Source organism: Suncus etruscus, chromosome 15 (genome assembly GCF_024139225.1).
Source record: "Suncus etruscus isolate mSunEtr1 chromosome 15, mSunEtr1.pri.cur, whole genome shotgun sequence".
In the NCBI taxonomy this organism is placed as follows: domain Eukaryota; kingdom Metazoa; phylum Chordata; class Mammalia; order Eulipotyphla; family Soricidae; genus Suncus; species Suncus etruscus.
Genome location: NC_064862.1, coordinates 52,560,761 through 52,577,352, shown reverse-complemented (window position 1 = coordinate 52,577,352; position 16,592 = coordinate 52,560,761). Strand labels below are relative to the sequence as shown.

The following is a 16,592-nucleotide window of genomic DNA, read 5'->3' as shown; positions in this document are numbered from 1 at the left end:
TGATTAAATGCTGAGTCCATTTTAGACAACCTCCTTGAGGGGCCAGCGCCGTGGGGTGTTTGCCTTGCAGGTACTAGCGTAGGATGGACTGAGGTTCGATCCCCTGGGGTCCCATATGGTCCCCAAAGCCAGGAGCAATTTCTGAGAGCATAGACAGGAGTAACCCCTGAGTGTTACAGGGTGTGCCCCCCCCCCAAAAAAAAAAACCACACACACACACAAAAAAAAAATACCAGGGGCCGGAGAGATAGCACAGCGGTGTTTGCCTTGCAATCAGCCGACCAGGACCTAAGGTGGTTGGTTCGAATCCCCGGTGTCCCATATGGTCCCCCGTGCCTGCCAGGAGCTATTTCTGAGCAGACAGCCAGGAGTAACCCCTGAGCACCGCCGGGTATGGCCCAAAAACAAAAACAAAAAATACCAAAAAACTAGACAACCTCCTTGACTTAGTATCGCAACCATTTTCTCCTGCATCATTAAAAAAATTAATTTTGTAGGGCCAGAGTGACAGATAGCACAGCGTATAGAGCATTTGCCTTGCATGCGACCGATCCAGGTTCTATCCCCAACATCCCATATGATCCCTGAGCCTTCGAGAAGTAATTTCTGAATACAGAGCCAGGAGTAAACCCTGAAAGTGGCTGTGTGTAACCCAAAAACCATAAAAATATTTTTTGTATATTTAATATATTTGCCCTTTGGGGAAAAGAATCCATCAGCGGTCTTAAAGATGCTAGAAATTTACATCCAACAATTACAGGGAGAGAGATAGACGCAGAACAGTCTCACTCATCTATGAGTTTTAAGAAAAATAAAAGACATTTTTGCAATCATTCTCAGAGACAAAAGAGAGGAGGGCTGGAAGGTCCAGCTCACAACATGAAGCTCACCACAAAGAGTGATGAGTGCAGTTAGAGAAATAACTACATTGAGAACAATCCTAACAATGTGAATGAATGAGGGAAGTAGAAAGCCTGTCTAGAGTACAGGCGGGGTGGGTGGGAGGAGGGAGATTTGGGACATTGGTGATGGGAATGTTGCACTGGTGAAGGGGGGTGTTCTTTACATTGACTGAAACCCAACCACAATCATGTTTAAATAAAGATATTAAAAAAAATAAAAGAAGAAATCGCCCCTGGCAGGCTCGGGGGACCATATGGAATGTAACGAACTGGGAATTGAACCACTGTCTCCTGGATTGGCTGCGTGCAAGGTCAACATCCCTACTGCTGTGCTATCATTCTGGCCCTATTATTATTACTATGATTATAAGGAGCTGTGCATAGGGACGCAAGCTCGGGAAGAAGTGGTATATACTAAGCAATACTTAGTCACACCCTTTCGGACGAGCTGCTCGCTCCGCAAAGAAAGTCGCCTTAGTTGTGGTTTCGGGAAATCTGAAGACCCAGATCACAACACAACCCAGATCACAAAAACGAGCCCAGGATAGAAAAAGTCCGTAGCGCTAGCCCAGAGCAGAACCACGCCCCCTTGCCACGCCCACTGCATCGGGAACGCGCGCGCACATGCGGGCCACGCTCGCCTGTCGGGAGCGCGCACGTCGTCGTAGGCCACGCCCCCACCTCCGACGTTCCCTCCGCACGAGGACGAGCACGCTGTCGAGCGCGTCGCCGAGCGGCCGCTCCGCCTCGGCCTAGGGGCGGGGCTGCACAGAACGTGCCCCGAAACGCAGAGGAGGTGAGTAGCCGAAGGTTCCGGGACGGCGGGGAACGTGGCGGGAAGGGAGTTGATCCCAGGCTTCCTACCTGCTTGCCGGCACTAGAAAACCGGAGAAGGTAGGAGGCGACACCGGAACCCGCGGCAAAGGCTTGTCCGGAAGAGATCGCCTTAGGCCGCGGCCGACTGCGCATGCGGGGAGGTGGGTGGGCGGAGCCCCGCGGTGACGCCTGCGCACTGGGGCTGCGACCTACCTACGTCCGTGGCCTTGGCCTTGTACGTCAGGTAGTAGAGATGCAAAATCCCCAGTGGCTTTGTGACTCTTAGTGAGTTACGGGGCTGCTGGCCCTTCCGACACCTCCTGCCTCCGAAGCCTTTTCCCATCCCATTTAGGGTTTTTTTCCCTTTCTTTTTTTTTAGTTTATTATTACTAAGTTCATTATTGTTGTTATTCTTACTCACCATGAATTACAGAGTGATTCGTGATGGAGTTTCAACTCTCCAAAGTTCCAACATCCCCCTACCAGTGTCCACTTCCCTCCACCAATGGCCCCAGTTTCCTTACTGCTCCCCAGGCTTGCCCCTCTGGTAGGCACTTTTTCTTTTCTTCTCTTTCATGTTAGGCTGTGCTCTACAATACTATTATCAGTAATGTCACACACACACACACACACACACACACACACACACATTTAATTTAAGGCGCAGAATCCATCAGCGCAGAAATTCAGCTGCCTAAGCGTGCTGGAGTTAATGGGGCGGCTTTTTTGAAGACCTATTTAGTTCATGACTAAGTAACCATTTGCACTGGTACCTGGGTACTTCCATCACCAGCTACCAGATTCTTGTTGGGAAAATAGGTCTTTGGCTCCCAGAAAGGCACGTCGCTGATCAGTATGGGGTCATCCTTGTTGAACTTGAAGCCAGTGCCTTTTCCTTTCAGCAGCCCTGGTGCGACTCCCAAAATAGACAGACACTTTTGCCTTTTAGATCTCTGCAGCCACCAGTATCCCACTTCTCACATAGAGCCAAACCCAAATGGCTTCATTGGTATTTACGCCAGAAATTTCCCCGATCCGGGCCAGAGAGATAGCATGAAGGTAAGGCATTTGCCTTGCATGCAGAAGGACGGTGGTTCGAATCCCGGCATCCCATATGGTCCCCCGAGCCTGCCAGGAGCGATTTCTGAGCATAGAGCCAGGAGTAACCCCTGAGCACCGCCGGGTGTGACCCCCCACCCAAAAAAAAAAGAATTCTGAAACTGGGCCAGAGCGGTGACACAAGCGATATGGCATTTGCCTTGCACGCGCTAATGTAAGATGGACTGTGGTTCGATCTCCCAGCATCTCATTTGGTCCCCCAAGTCAGGAGTGATTTCTGAGCACAGAGCCAGGAATAACCCTGGAATGTCACTAGGTAGGACCCAAAAAAACAAAAAACGAAAAAAAAAAAAAAAAAAAGGTGAAAACTCCAGTTTTGAACTAGTGTTGATCAAAGGATTGGCTATGATTCTAATTTGAGAAATTTTTTTTTGGTTGTTCAGTTTTTGTGGGGGTAGTTTTTTTGGGGAGACATTATTGTAGGGCTGAGAATTGCACCAAAGGCACATGTGCAAGGCCAAGCAGATATCCCCAGCACTGAGCCACACTCCCAGCTCCTAATATAAAGAATTGTTGCCTTGATTTTTATGTTTTTACTTTTAGCTGCACTCAACCGTGCTCTGGAATTATTCCTGGAAGTTCTCCGGGAACCATATGGGATACTGGGGATCTAACTTGGGTTGGCCACATGCGAGGCAAATACTCTACCTGCTGTGCTATTGCTCCAGCAATAACAACAAGGATTATTGTCACCTTTGTAAATGTGAATGCTATTTAAGTCATAACAGAGCTTTAAAAAGGAAAAGGTGATCTCATGACAAGATTGAAAATGTCATTAATCGGGGCCAGAGAGATAGCAAGGATGTAGGGCATTTTGCCTGGCATGCAGAAGATCAGTGGTTCAAATCCTGGCATCCTATATAGTCCTCTGAGCCTGCTTGGAGCGATTTCTGAGTATAGAGCCAGAAGTAACCTCTGAGCGCTGCTGGGTATGACCCAAAAACCAAAAAAAAAAAAAAAAAAGAAGAAGAAGAAAAGAAAAAGAAAAAAAGAAAATGTCATTAATCAATCTACATTTTTAAATAGGTTCATATTTTTTTTTTTTGAGGGGGAGTCACACCCAGTAGCACTCAGGGTTACTCCTGGCTCTACGGTCAGAAATCGCTCCTGGCAGGCTTTTATTTTTTAATTCTCTTCCCCTCCTCCCTCCATTCTCTTTCCTTCCCTTCACTGTCATTTCTATGCTCACAGAAAGATAATACAGTAAGTAGGGTATTGGCCTAAGTAGGGTATTGCATTTGGTATATTGGGGTTCAATTTCCAGCATCCCATACCCCGAACATCACCAGGAGTGATCCTTGATCATCATTGGGTGAGGCCCATAAAACAAAAATAAATGCTAGCGCTGAGCTCTCCATCCAGAGAATACCATGTGTCACTGTGACTATCTGGAATTTAATTAACATAAAGTAAACGGGCCACGCCCAGCAGTGCTCAGGGGAATAACCTGGCCCTGCACTCAGAAATCACTCCTGGCAAGCTGGGGGTTACTGGGGATCAAGCCCAAGTCAGTCCTGGGTCTGCCACTTTGCTAGACAAATGTTTACCCTAACGGCTGTGCTATATGATTCTGTTTTGTTTTTTTTTTGTTTTTGTTTTTGTTTTTGGGCCACATCTGTTGATGCTCAGGGTTTACTCCTGGCTGTGTGCTCAGAAATCGCTCCTGGCTTGGGGGACCATATGGGATGCCGAGGGATCGAACCACGGTCCATCCTAGGCTAGCGCTTGCAAGGGAGATGCCTTACCTCTAGTGCTACCATTCTGGCCCCATACAATTCTTTTGTTTGTTTGTTTGTTTGTTTGTTTTCTTAAAGATATGGAATGCTGGGCCCGGAGAGATAGCACAGCAGCGTTTGCCTTGCAAGCAGCCGATCCAGGACCTAAGGTGGTTGGTTCGAATCCCGGTGTCCCATATGGTCCCCCGTACCTGCCAGGAGCTATTTCTGAGCAGACAGCCAGGAGTACCCCTGAGCACCGCGGGTGTGGCCCAAAAAAAAATATATGGAATGCTTCACGAATTTGCGTGTCATCCTTGCACAGGTCCCATGCTAATCTTCTCTGTATTGTTCTAATTTTAGTATATGTGCTGCTGAAACGAGCACTAAAATACAATTTTTGAATCACAAATTTTAATAGCTACAAGAGGCTAACCAAATAGAGTGCAAAAGCAGAACATTTGGTTTTGTTTTGACCTTTCATAAAACTATGTATTCAAGTACAGACAGATGTTCTTATTTATATTCATACTTTGTAATTTTTTAATGACGTAAAAATTGATAAGGTTAAACATTCACAACGACTCTTCACAGTAGCCATGAAATTCCAAGCTCTTTCTCTAGTTTTGGGTTTTTGTTTTTGTTTTTTGCTTTCGGTGCCACACCCATGATGCTCAGGGGTTACTCCTGTGCTCAGAAATCGATCCTGGCTTGGGGGATCATATGGATGCCAGGGATCGAATTGCAGTCCGTCCTAGGCTAGCACTTGCAAGGGAGATGGTTTACCGCTTGCACCACCGCTCCGGTCCCCTCTTTCTCTGGTTTTGTTTCAGTTTTAGGGTGCCATCAAGCGATATATTAAGGTATTGCATGTAAACAGGTTTAATTGTGGGGTTTTTGTTGATTTTTTTTAAACCAATTTTAATGAGAGTCCAATATGAACAATATGTATTTCCTAACCAGTGCCTCCTCCCTGGAAACAGAACACAGTGTTACTCTGGAACTTTATTTGGAAAATTTCACAAGTGTATTTCTTGATGTGATTTATTCAGGATGTATTTATCCAAAGCAAACTCTCCCTAGTTGTTTTAATCGTGCATCATTTCTTCCTCAGTACTGCCAGCCCATTTGTGATCAGTAAATCAGTCGCCATCAATCCCAAACCTCAGAACATTTCACTAATGGTAGAAAGGACTGTTTTCGGTTTTAAATAAATTTCTTATTTGGGACCAGAGGAATAGCACAGCGGTAAGGCATTTGTCTTGCACGCAGCCAACCCAGGATGGACCCGGGTTTGATTCCTGGCATCCCATATGGTCCACCCAAGACGGCCAGGAGCGATTTCTTTTTTTGTTTGTTTGTTTGTTTTTGGGTCGTACCTGGCAGCACTCAGGAGTTACTCCTGGCTCTAAGCTCAGAAATCGCTCCTGGCAGGCTCAGGGGACCATATGGGATGCCCGGATTTGAACCACCATCCTCTGCAATCAAGGCAAACACTCTACCTCCATGTTATCTCTCCAGACCCCAGGAGCGATTTCTGAGCACAGAGCCAGGAGTAACCCTAGTGCCATTGGGTTTGGCTCAAAAACCAAAAAATAATTTTTTTCTTATTCGTTGTAATCCTGAGTGATATTTTGGTCTGATGCATTCTGAACTATTGATAACAGATGGTGGGGGAGAGGAGGTGAGAAAAAAAGGAGACTTATTTGGTTTGGGGCCCACACCTGTCTCTGCTTAAGAGACCTTCCAGGTTGCTAGGGATTGAACTCAAGACAATCACATGCAAGGCAAGTGCCCTACCCACTGTGCTAGCTCAGAGAATGGCACACATGCACTGTTCCGCTCTCCCTCATTCCCTCCAACCATAGTCCCTACGCAAAGCTGCCACTTTTGGTATTTTTCTCTCCGTAGTGAAGTGGACTCCACTGTAAGAGAAATGGCAGCATCTTCATCATCATCCTCGGCAGGAGGTGTCAGTGGAAGCTCTGTCACAGGCTCAGGCTTCAGCGTCTCGGACCTCGCACCACCTCGGAAGGCACTGTTCACCTACCCCAAAGGAGCCGGAGAGATGCTGGAAGGTGATTTTACAACACATCCGCTGAAGGATGTGCAGAGGTTCTGTAGCCACCAGCACTGGAAAGGAGCTATTGGGCTCCTCAGATAAAAGAGGAATAGGCCCTTATTTCAACTCCAGATTTCCTTCCTCGTCCCCCATTTCAGAATATCCTTAAAAGCACACATCTCCCTCTCCTGCCTCCCCACTCCCATGCAGCCTCGTGTTAGAGCAGAAAAGACTAGAAATCAAGAGAGTTGTCTAGAGTTCTTGAGTCAGAAAAACATGTCAGATCAATGCTCAGACCAGGAAATCTCTTGGCTTCCATTCCAGCTGGCTTGATCCTGGCACCTGGTGACTTCCTCTGGCTAAGAATGTTGGGGTCAGAACCATAGTACATCGAGTGGGGCAATTGCCTCACATAAGGCCAACCCAGACTCAGTCCCTGACACCACCTGTGGTCCTCCAAGCCCCACCAGACATGATTGCTGAACACAGCTAGGAGTGAGTCCTGAACACTGTTGGGAATGGTTCCAAAACAATCAGAAGAGTTGTAGAATTTTTAGGATGAAATTATTCTGCAGAGATTAACCTCATCAGAAAACTTCTAAGAGGAAATTTTCTGACTTCCCTGATCCAGGAATGTTGTGTGGCTCTCCCAGAGGAGGGCTGAATTTCTATCGGGTGCACATTTGCCAGCCAAGCCCAGGCTATAAATAAGCATGAAGTAGCACTGGTGGGGCCAGAGAGCTAGGACAGCAGGTAAGGTGCTTGTTATGTATGTGAGTTACCAGGGTTATTTACCCCCATATGGTCCTTTGAGCTCTGCCAGAAATTATCCGTGACTAAGTATATAATCAGAACTGAAGCCCTGAGCACAGCCAAGTGTAGTCCAAAAATCTCAAAAAATAAAAATCTGGTTTGGAGTGATAGTACAGCAGGGAGGAAGACTCTTACCTAGCATGTGGCTGACTTGGGTTTGATCCCTGGCATCCCATATGATCCTCTGAGCATTGCCACGAGTGAATACTGAGTGCAGTCAGGAGTAACCCTAGAGCATCACCAGGAGTGGCCCAGAAACAAACAAAAAGACAAAATCTGGGGCCCAAGAGATAGGAGGTAGGGCATTTGCCTTATATGCAAAAGGACAGTGGTTCGAATCTAAGCATCCCACATGGGCCCCCGAGCCTGCCAGGAGCAATTTCTTTTTGTTTTGCTTTTTTGTTTTTGTTTTGTTTTGGGGTCACACCCGGCAGCACTCAGGGATTACTCCTGGCTCTATGCTCAGAAATAGCTCCTGGCAGGGGACCATATGGGATGCTGGGATTCGAACCACCTACCTTCTGCATGCGAGGCAAATGCCTTACCTCCATGCTATCTCTCTGGCCCCGCCAGGAGTAATACCTGAGTGCTGTCGGGTGTGACCCCCCTCTCAAAAAAAAAAGGCAAAATCTACTTGTCCAGAACTTTTAAACCTAATTACATATTGATCTTTTCTACTTCGTGTACTGAAGATTTGGTAAAGCATTTTGAATGGTTCAATTAGAAATGTGTGAGAAAGTAAAACTATAGTTAGGAATTGGCTTTGGGGGTGATAATCTTTTTACTTATATCAGGTTTAATAAAAACAAGAGCTTTGAGTGCCTCAGGAAAACAAGGACAGCAGGGAAGCCTCAGGCTATACTGTAGATACTGTAGATCCCTGTAGATTCTACACGGTGGAATTAGCTTAAATCAGGTAGGGCCTGCACAGCTGCCTACCTACATTCTATCCCCTGAGCCTCACCAGAATTGATTCTTGAGCACAGAGCCAGGAGTTGCAGCCAAGAGTGACCCAAAAGCCAGATAAACCAATATTTTTTTTTAAATGGTGTTGGTGGAAATGTTGAGAGCCTAGTGAGTGTAGTTAGAGACATATCCATGGTGTGTCCGCTGCCTCTGTCATCATTGCCATTAACTGGTCATTCACCCAGGCTAGTGCCACTGGATGAGAGGTTAGTGAACAACTGGGACATTGTTTGCCCTATTTGGCACTAAAAACATGTTATGACTCCAATTTTACGCAGCACAGACTTGGCCTTAAGGAAGTTTCTCATAAAGCAAATCAAAAGTTGGAGTGTAACTCAACTTGGATGGCAGGAGAGGAATCGATATTTAACAGTGGGCAAAGGCCAGCACCGTCTGAATTCTAGCTCTGGGAGTAATTTCATTCTTTTGGTTTTGGTTTGGGGGCCACAACCGTCAATGATCAGGGGTTATTCCTGCCTCTGCAATCAGGGATTACTCCTGGCAATGTTCAGAGGACCAAATGGGATGCTGGGGATGGAACCAGGACCAGCCACATGAAAGGTCAATGCCCTCCTCACAATACTACCAATCTGCCCCCTTAATTTCGTCTCAGTGTTGATTTTCTAGAAAATTCTAGTTCTACCTAGTTTTCTTCTATCTCAGTTCTTTGTGGAAGGTGTTGACTTTCTGTTACAGGTTAAATTTTTCTTTCTTCTCTTTTTGGGTCCTCTTGATTTTTTGGGCCCTCTGCAGTATTCAAGGCTTACTCCTGACTCTGCACTCAGGAGTCACTCCTGGCAGTGCTTAAGGCACCATATTGGGTGATGGGGTCTGCTGCTTGTAAGGGAAATGCCCTCCCCACTGGACTATCACTTCAACCCCACTTATTGTAGGATGAATTTAAACACTTGTTTTCAAATCAGCACACAATTTTGATTTCACTCTTAGATTTAAAGCTTCATCTTTGGAATCAACAAGGTCAAACAGGTTAAGGTGCTTACTTTATTTGTGGACAAGTGTGGAGCAGTTCCTGGTGTCCTGAACCCATCAGGGGTGATTCCTAATCCACTACTATGCCTCAGCCTCCTCTCCAACCCTGTCCCTTTCCCCTAAAATAAAAAGAATACTCTTTAACTATCAGTTTTAAATAATCCTTGAGGGTTAGAGAGTATAGTGGGTGCACTTGCCTTGCATGCACCTGACCTGTTTTTGATCCCTGGCACCACATATAGTCCCTGAGAGCGAAGAGTAAGCCCTGATCATGGCTAAACCCCGAAAAACAAGTTATGTTTGAGGGCTGGAAAGATAGAACAGGACTTGAGGAATGTAAGCTACCTGAGTACATCCGACTCTAGTTTGATCCCAGCACCACCTGGAATCGTCCTGGTTGTGGTCCAAAAGTAAATAAATACATTGATCAGCTGAGGCTTGATTTGGAAGCATCTTCCACACAGCCCATCTTCTTCCAGTAAATTGAATATGAAAGTGAGGAAGAACCTTGGTGGTGGCCTGTCAGGAGGACTGAATGTTGTTTTACCTCTTAACAGGTTCAACTTGATCTCATGCCCTTCCAAGTTGAGGCAAAGGAACTCCAGTAGCAATGGAGTCCATCTCAATGGTGACTTTTCTGCACACCTATTCTCTGATAACAGATTCCTCGTGTAAGCTGTAGAGAGCAGCGCTCAGTGTTCCGCTCTCTGCTAAGACTATCCTTACTTGCTTATTTGGGAGCAAATTAAGCCTCTACCTTCCCGCCCTTGGAGTGGCTAAATTTGTAGTGACATACTGGAGCCACTCTCTAGTAGAAATTACCTGGCCTGGTCTCATTTCCTGCAGTGAATGTATTAAATGAATATGTTAGCTCCTATTTCTTGGCATTGGCAGTGGCGTGAGATTGGGGACTTGTCATGATTTCGAACCTTCTGGCTTGTCTCCCTAAGAGGGCAGCTGATGAATTGCCACTTGCTATATTAGCAAGGCTTTGATTGCAATTTCCAAATGTAGTGAAAGTCCATGCTTGAAATTGGTACAGAACTCACATATGTGAAGATGTAGCAAGGAAGCAGTGGGCTTTGTGGCTAGCTCAGAATTGACACCTCAGCAAAAGCCTATTTCCTGGGTATCTTGAGTGACCAAATGGTACGCAGGTATGTCTTACTGAAGACAAATTCACTTAACCAGTGGTCCTCAAACTACGGTTCGTGGGCCACATATTGTATTTGATCCCATTTTGTTTCTTCACTTCAAAGTAAGATATATGCAATGTGCATAGAAATTTGCCCATAGTTTCTGTTTTTACTGTAGTCTGGCCCTCCAACGGTCTGACGGACAGTGAACTGGCCCCCTGTTTAAAAAGTTTGAGGATCACTGGCTTATACCTTCTTACTTTGAAGTTTATGACCCAGGGAAATACATAAATGGTAATCACTTTGGCATTTCATTCTAACGGCACCTGTGAGTACTAAGTGCATCTTCCCCCAGCTTATCATCCCCATCACTTCACCAAAGCACCTAAAAGGAAGCTCTGAAAGGGAGGACCATCCCTACTTGGCTCTTATTGAACTAAAACTCGGGCACAACTGGATTCTTGCTTTAAGCAAGGGCAGAATTAGGATCGTGAAGGTTGGCCTATTTATACAGGAAAGCTGTTCCAAATTGCAGCATTAGTACCAAGTGCTCACCTAGCCCCTCTACCCGTAGTGAATTCATAGTTAACTGCTGTCCATTGCCCTTACCTGAAAAAAAAAAAAAATCAGTAATGCAAAGCCGGAGCCATAGGACTGCGGGGAGGACGTTTACCTTGCACTAGACTAAATCCCCAGCAGCCCATATGGTCCCACAAGAAGTGATCACTGAACACCTTTAGATGTGACACCCACCCCCCAAAAAAAATCAGTGATAGGCCAGAGTGATTGCACAGCAAGTAGGGCATTTGCATTGCACACAGCCAACCCGGCATTCCATATGGTTCCTCGAGTCTGCCAGGAGTAAGCCCTTAGTGCCTCCTGGTGTGACTCAAAAGCAACAGAAATATCAGTGATGCCATTAGTTTGTCTTGATGTTAATATTCAATTAAGAAAAAATAAGACGGGCTCAGAGAGATAGCACAGCGGTGTTTGCCTTGCAAGCAGCCGATCCAGGACCAAAGGTGATTGGTTCGAATCCTGGTGTCCCATATGGTCCCCCGTGCCTGCCAGGAGCTATTTCTGAGCAGACAGCCAGGAGTAACCCCTGAGCACCGCCGGGTGTGGCCCAAAAAAAAAAAAAAAAAAAAATAAGACTGGGTGGGGGGTTCTCGGTTTAAGAGATTTGCTCACTAGTGTGGGTTTTTTTTAGAGGATCTGGGCATACAGGAAAAATCCATAAAAGCAGTGTGCAGAAAAAAGGGTGATTTGCAAAATTGCATCCAGAGATACGATTTTGCACACAAAATGTTTAATCTCTGGCTCCAATTGGTCCCCCGGTACCAACAAGATGTCGCCCCCAAGCAAACAAAAGTGTGATACTTGGGGCCAGAGCGATAGCACAGAGGGCATTTGCTTTGCACTTGGCCAACTCTGGGTTCAATCTCCAGAATCCAATATGTCCCCCAAGCCTGCAGGAGTGATTTCTGAGCATAGAGCCAGGAGTCACCGAGTGTCATCGAGTGTGGCCAAAAAGAAAAAATGTGAAACTCCTTAAAGTGCACCTTGTTACTGTGTTGTCATTTTGCACTGATGCCCTTATGTATTGAAGCCAGTGACTCTATTATTCATTTTTCTTAGTATTCACTGGCTTTTGACACTTGGTCTGCCTGTGTAAACCCAGCCTGGAGCACAGAGTACAGCAGCCCCGTCACCCGGACACTTGATACCTGCCTGACCTAGCAGCCTGGTGGACTGGCCGAGGGCTTGTGACCCAGCAGTGTGGCCAAGGACAGCAAACCGCAAGAGGCACCTGTGTCTCCTCCATTTGTTTTAGCCCCATGGAAAGAAGAGACCTTCCCCAAAGATGGTTTGCTCCACTTTCAAAAAACATTTTCTTTCCTCCAGTTCTGCCATTGGGATCTGGGGGGGTCCCATGTGCTGATCTGCCCTCAGGTGGGGAAATCCCATGGTCACTCAGCTTGAACAGACAGCTCCCAGGTCCCCTGGTGACTCAGCCACCATTCTTGGCACAAGGACTCTGCTGTGTTCCAACATTACACCATGTGCTTATCACCCTTCAAAAGGCAGTGTTTTGGTTCCATTGGCAAATCAAGGTTACATTTTACGTTCATGAAATGAAATGTCCCAGTCGTGTTTTGAGATGGTCAGGATGATGCAATCTGATAGAGTAAATAAAACACACACACACAACTGTTTTCCCAGTCAGCTTCTTAGAACAGTAACATTTGGGACCTTTGGAGTGACTGACAGCAGGGCTCCGTAACCAAAAGTGTCAGCTGTCCGAGTGACTGACGTATAGATAAAGAGAACATGGAGAAACTGGTAGGTTGAGGAGTCAGCCAGGACATCAACTGAGGTGACTTGTTTTTGCTTTTATTTTTAAACACTATAAACCCTTAAACAAATAAGACTTTTTTTTTGCCACACCCAGTGATGCTCAGAGGTTACTCCTGGTTCTGTGCTCAGAAGTACTTCTGGCAGACTCCGGAGACCATATGAGTGAGATGCTGGGGATCAAACCTGGGATGGCTGCGTGCAAATTCCCTCCCTTCTGTGCTATAGCACCAGCCCCAAAATAGATCTATTTTAATATACTCTGGGTATAGCAGCAGTAGCTTTTGTAATTGTGCCATCTTCTCAGGGAAACAGAAAGCCCTCTCTGTGAGCACTGACAAGCGAGTTCTGCAGGGGAAGGGAATGGGCACATTTCCTCACAATGGGCATAAAACCTAGCCAGCAATTGAAAACACTCTCATTTGTTTGCAGATGGTTCTGAGCGATTCCTCTGTGAGTCCGTATTCAGCTATCAAGTAGCGTCAACACTTAAACAAGTGAAGCACGGTACGTGGATGCTTTGTACCTCACTGAGGAGAACCCATTGTGGGTGGGAGGAAGGGATTCAGGAAGGCCAATGAGCGATGGCCCAAACTCCTGAAACTCAGCCTAGTTTGTTTGGTTGGTTGGTTGGTTTAAGCAGGGGTCTTCAAACTACGGCCCGAGGGCCACATATTGTTTTTATACCCATTTTGTTTCTTCACTTCTAAATAAGATATATGCAGTGTGCATAGAAATTTGTTCATAATTTTTGTTTTTACTATAATCTGGCCCTCCAACAGTCTGAAGGACAGTGAACTGGCACCCTGTTTAAAAAGTTTGAGGACCCCTGGAAGGCTTTCTATATTACTCTCAAAAATTTTTTTTCTCAGGCCAGAGAGATAGCATGGAGGTAAGGCATTTGCCATGCGTGCAGAAGGTCGGTGGTTCAAATCCCGGCATCCCATATGGTCCCCCGAGCCTGCCAGGAGTGATTTCTGAGCATGGAGCCAGGAGTGGCCCCTGAGCGCTGCCGGGTGTGACCCAAAAACCAAAAAAAAAAAAAAAAAAAGTTATGGATCGGAGAGATAGCATGGAGATGAGGCATTTGCCTTGCATGCAAAAGGACGTTGGTTCAAATCTCGACATCCCATATGGTCCCCTGAGCCTGCTTGGTGTGACCCCCAAAATAAAAAAGGTTTTTTTCTGTGAGGGCTGGAGTGAGAACATAGCAGTAGGCGTTTGCCTTGCACTGGGACGACCCAGGACAGATCTGGGTTCAATCCCTGGCATCCCATATGCTCAAGCCTGCCAAGAGTGACTTCTAAGCTCTGTCAGATGTGGCCCAAAAACCAAAAAAAAAAAAAAAAACTCTATGGTTGGGGCTAGAGCAATAGCAAAGCAGGGAGGGTATTTACTTTGCATCTTTGCATGTGTCCGACCCAGGTTCGATACCCAGTTTCCCATACGGTCCCCCAAACACTGCCAGGAATAAATTTTGAGCACAGATCCAGGAGTAACCCCTGAGCACTACCAAGTGTAGCCCAAAAACTAAAACAAAAAAATTCTAAATAAATAAATAAATTTTGTGGTCTTTTTGTTTGTTTGTTTGTTTGTTTGTTTGTTTGTTTTTGGTCCAGACTTGGCAGCGCTCAGGTTATTCCTGGCTCTGCACTCAAAAATCGCTCCTGGCAGGCTTGGGGACCATATGGGATGCTGGAGATTGACTCTGGGACCCTCGTGGGTTGACCGCATCCAAGGCGCACACCCTATCTCGGTGCCATTTCTCTGGCCCCAAACTCTTTGGTCATAAACCAGACCAAATGCTCACATTTTCCTGTAATTTCCTCTCACTGTAGGACTTTAGTACACAAGTCACCATGGCATGGAATGACAAGGACTACTGGTGGGCTTAGCCACACCTGGGGTGCCTGCAGGTGCTTTGCTTGAGATCATCCTCCACAATTCTCAGGGGACCAGGTGGTACTGGACATGGGGAGTAAATTGGGTTTGGCCACATCCAAGGCAAGCACCTGTATTATCTCCCAGCCCTGTGTTTGACTTTTTTGTTTTTGTTTTCGGATTACACCTTGCAATACTCGGGATTACTTTTGGCTCTGAAGTCAAGAATTACTCCTGACAATGTGCAGTGGACCCTATGGGAATGCCGGAGATCAAACCCAGGTGGCCAGTATGTAAGGCAGGCAGGCACCCACCCTACTGTGCTATCTGGCCTCTCACTTTTTTTTTTAAGATAGATCTTACTGGAGCCAGAGCGGTGGCGCAAGCGGTAGCTCATTTGCCTTGCATGTGCTAACCTAGGAATGAGAGTGGTTCCATCCCCCAGCAGTCCCATATGGTCCCCCAAGCCAGGAGCAATTTTTGAGTGCATAGCCAGGAGTAACCCCTGAGCCTGAGCATCATCGGATGTGGCCCCAAAACTTTTTCAAAAGAAAAGGATAGATTTTACTGACCAACATAAAATAAGCTCTCATTATACATTACTCCTGGACCTTCCTTGCAAACCAGTGAGTCCTCAGCAGGGCAGAGTCCCTGTCTTGTGGGAACCCATCCTGTGACATGTTATCACCTGATTCATTCCAGATCAGCAAGTTGCTCGGATGGAAAAACTCGCCGGTTTGGTGGAAGAGCTAGAAGCTGATGAGTGGCGGTTCAAGCCCATGGAGCAGCTGCTGGGCTTCACACCATCCTCGGGCTGAGTCTGAGGTTGGTCGAAGCCACTCAGAGAAGGTCCTGGTTGCAGCCCCCCCCCCTCATCTCCCCCAACCCCACTCCATCCTACCCCACCCCCACAGCTCAGAGTCACCATTCCATTGCTCACTGTGCACTCACTTCCGTTTGTTTCTTTGTACCTGTCCACTTGCAACAAATATTTAAATGCTTGGGGAGATTCTGTTTATTTTACTAAGTCCTAAGGCTGGAGCAAGCCCATTTACAGCAACTACAGCAGTGTCTGAGGCCATGAATTCACTCCCTAAGCCTGTGAAAAATAAAAAAAAATAAAGAAGCAGGGCTGGTACTATAGCTATAGCACAGCAGGAAGGGTGTTTGCCTCACGCAAAGCCAACCTGGGTTTGATTCCTGATATTTCATATGGGATATCATATGTGATTTCTGAGTGCAAAGCCAGGAGTTACCCCTGAGCACTACCGGGTGTAGCACCCCCCCAAAAAAAAATAAAGCATCGGGATCTGATGAAGACCATCAGAAACCAAGAGGTAGGCTTTCAGAGCTATTTCTAAACCAGATGCATGCGAAAGTAACCCAAACAGAGATCTCTCTTTTTTGTCATTCATATTGTGTCTAGGATTCATTCACCACGCAAGGCTTAGGTCAGGATCCAGGCGGGAAAATACAGCAGTTTTGACCAAAAATATCTGCAGATGAATGTGTTTTATACCCCGATCTGTCCAAATGAGAAAATGCTTGTATGTTTGGGGATTGTGGAGAGGGAGTTTTGCCTCTGTTTTTTTTTTGTTTTGTTTTGTTTTGTTTTTTTTTGGTTTTTGGGTCACACCCGGCAGTGCTCAGGGATTACTCCTGGCTGTCTGCTCAGAAATAGCTCCTGGCAGGCACGGGGGACCATATGGGACACCAGGATTCGAACCAACCACCTTTGGTCCTGCATCGGCTGCTTGCAAGGCAAACACCGCTGTGCTATCTCTCCGGGCCCCTGCCTCTGTTTTTTACTGAACATTTAATGCAGTAGAATCTTAAC

General features: G+C 46.3%; 2 protein-coding genes and 1 non-coding gene across 3 annotated transcripts in view; 1 reads left to right on the top strand and 2 right to left on the bottom strand.

The window, feature by feature from the left end:
• ASCC1 (activating signal cointegrator 1 complex subunit 1) overlaps positions 1–1,847 on the bottom strand; it is a 76,131-nt gene extending 74,284 nt beyond the window's left edge. Inside the window, exon 1 of the mRNA XM_049789189.1 lies at positions 1,767–1,847. The gene's annotated coding sequence lies outside the window, so the exon portion shown is untranslated. The remainder of the gene's footprint in view (positions 1–1,766) is intronic.
• ANAPC16 (anaphase promoting complex subunit 16) lies at positions 1,551–15,632 on the top strand. Its single transcript, XM_049789248.1, has 4 exons — positions 1,551–1,698; positions 6,464–6,630; positions 13,307–13,381; positions 15,458–15,632. Exons 2-4 carry the CDS (start codon positions 6,489–6,491, stop codon positions 15,571–15,573), a joined length of 333 nt encoding a protein of 110 aa, XP_049645205.1. The 5' UTR covers positions 1,551–1,698; positions 6,464–6,488; the 3' UTR covers positions 15,574–15,632.
• LOC126031671 (U6 spliceosomal RNA) lies at positions 4,833–4,939 on the bottom strand. The gene has a single exon (XR_007503503.1). It is a non-coding gene; the product is annotated as a U6 spliceosomal RNA (small nuclear RNA).
• Positions 15,633–16,592: the final 960 nt, after the last annotated feature.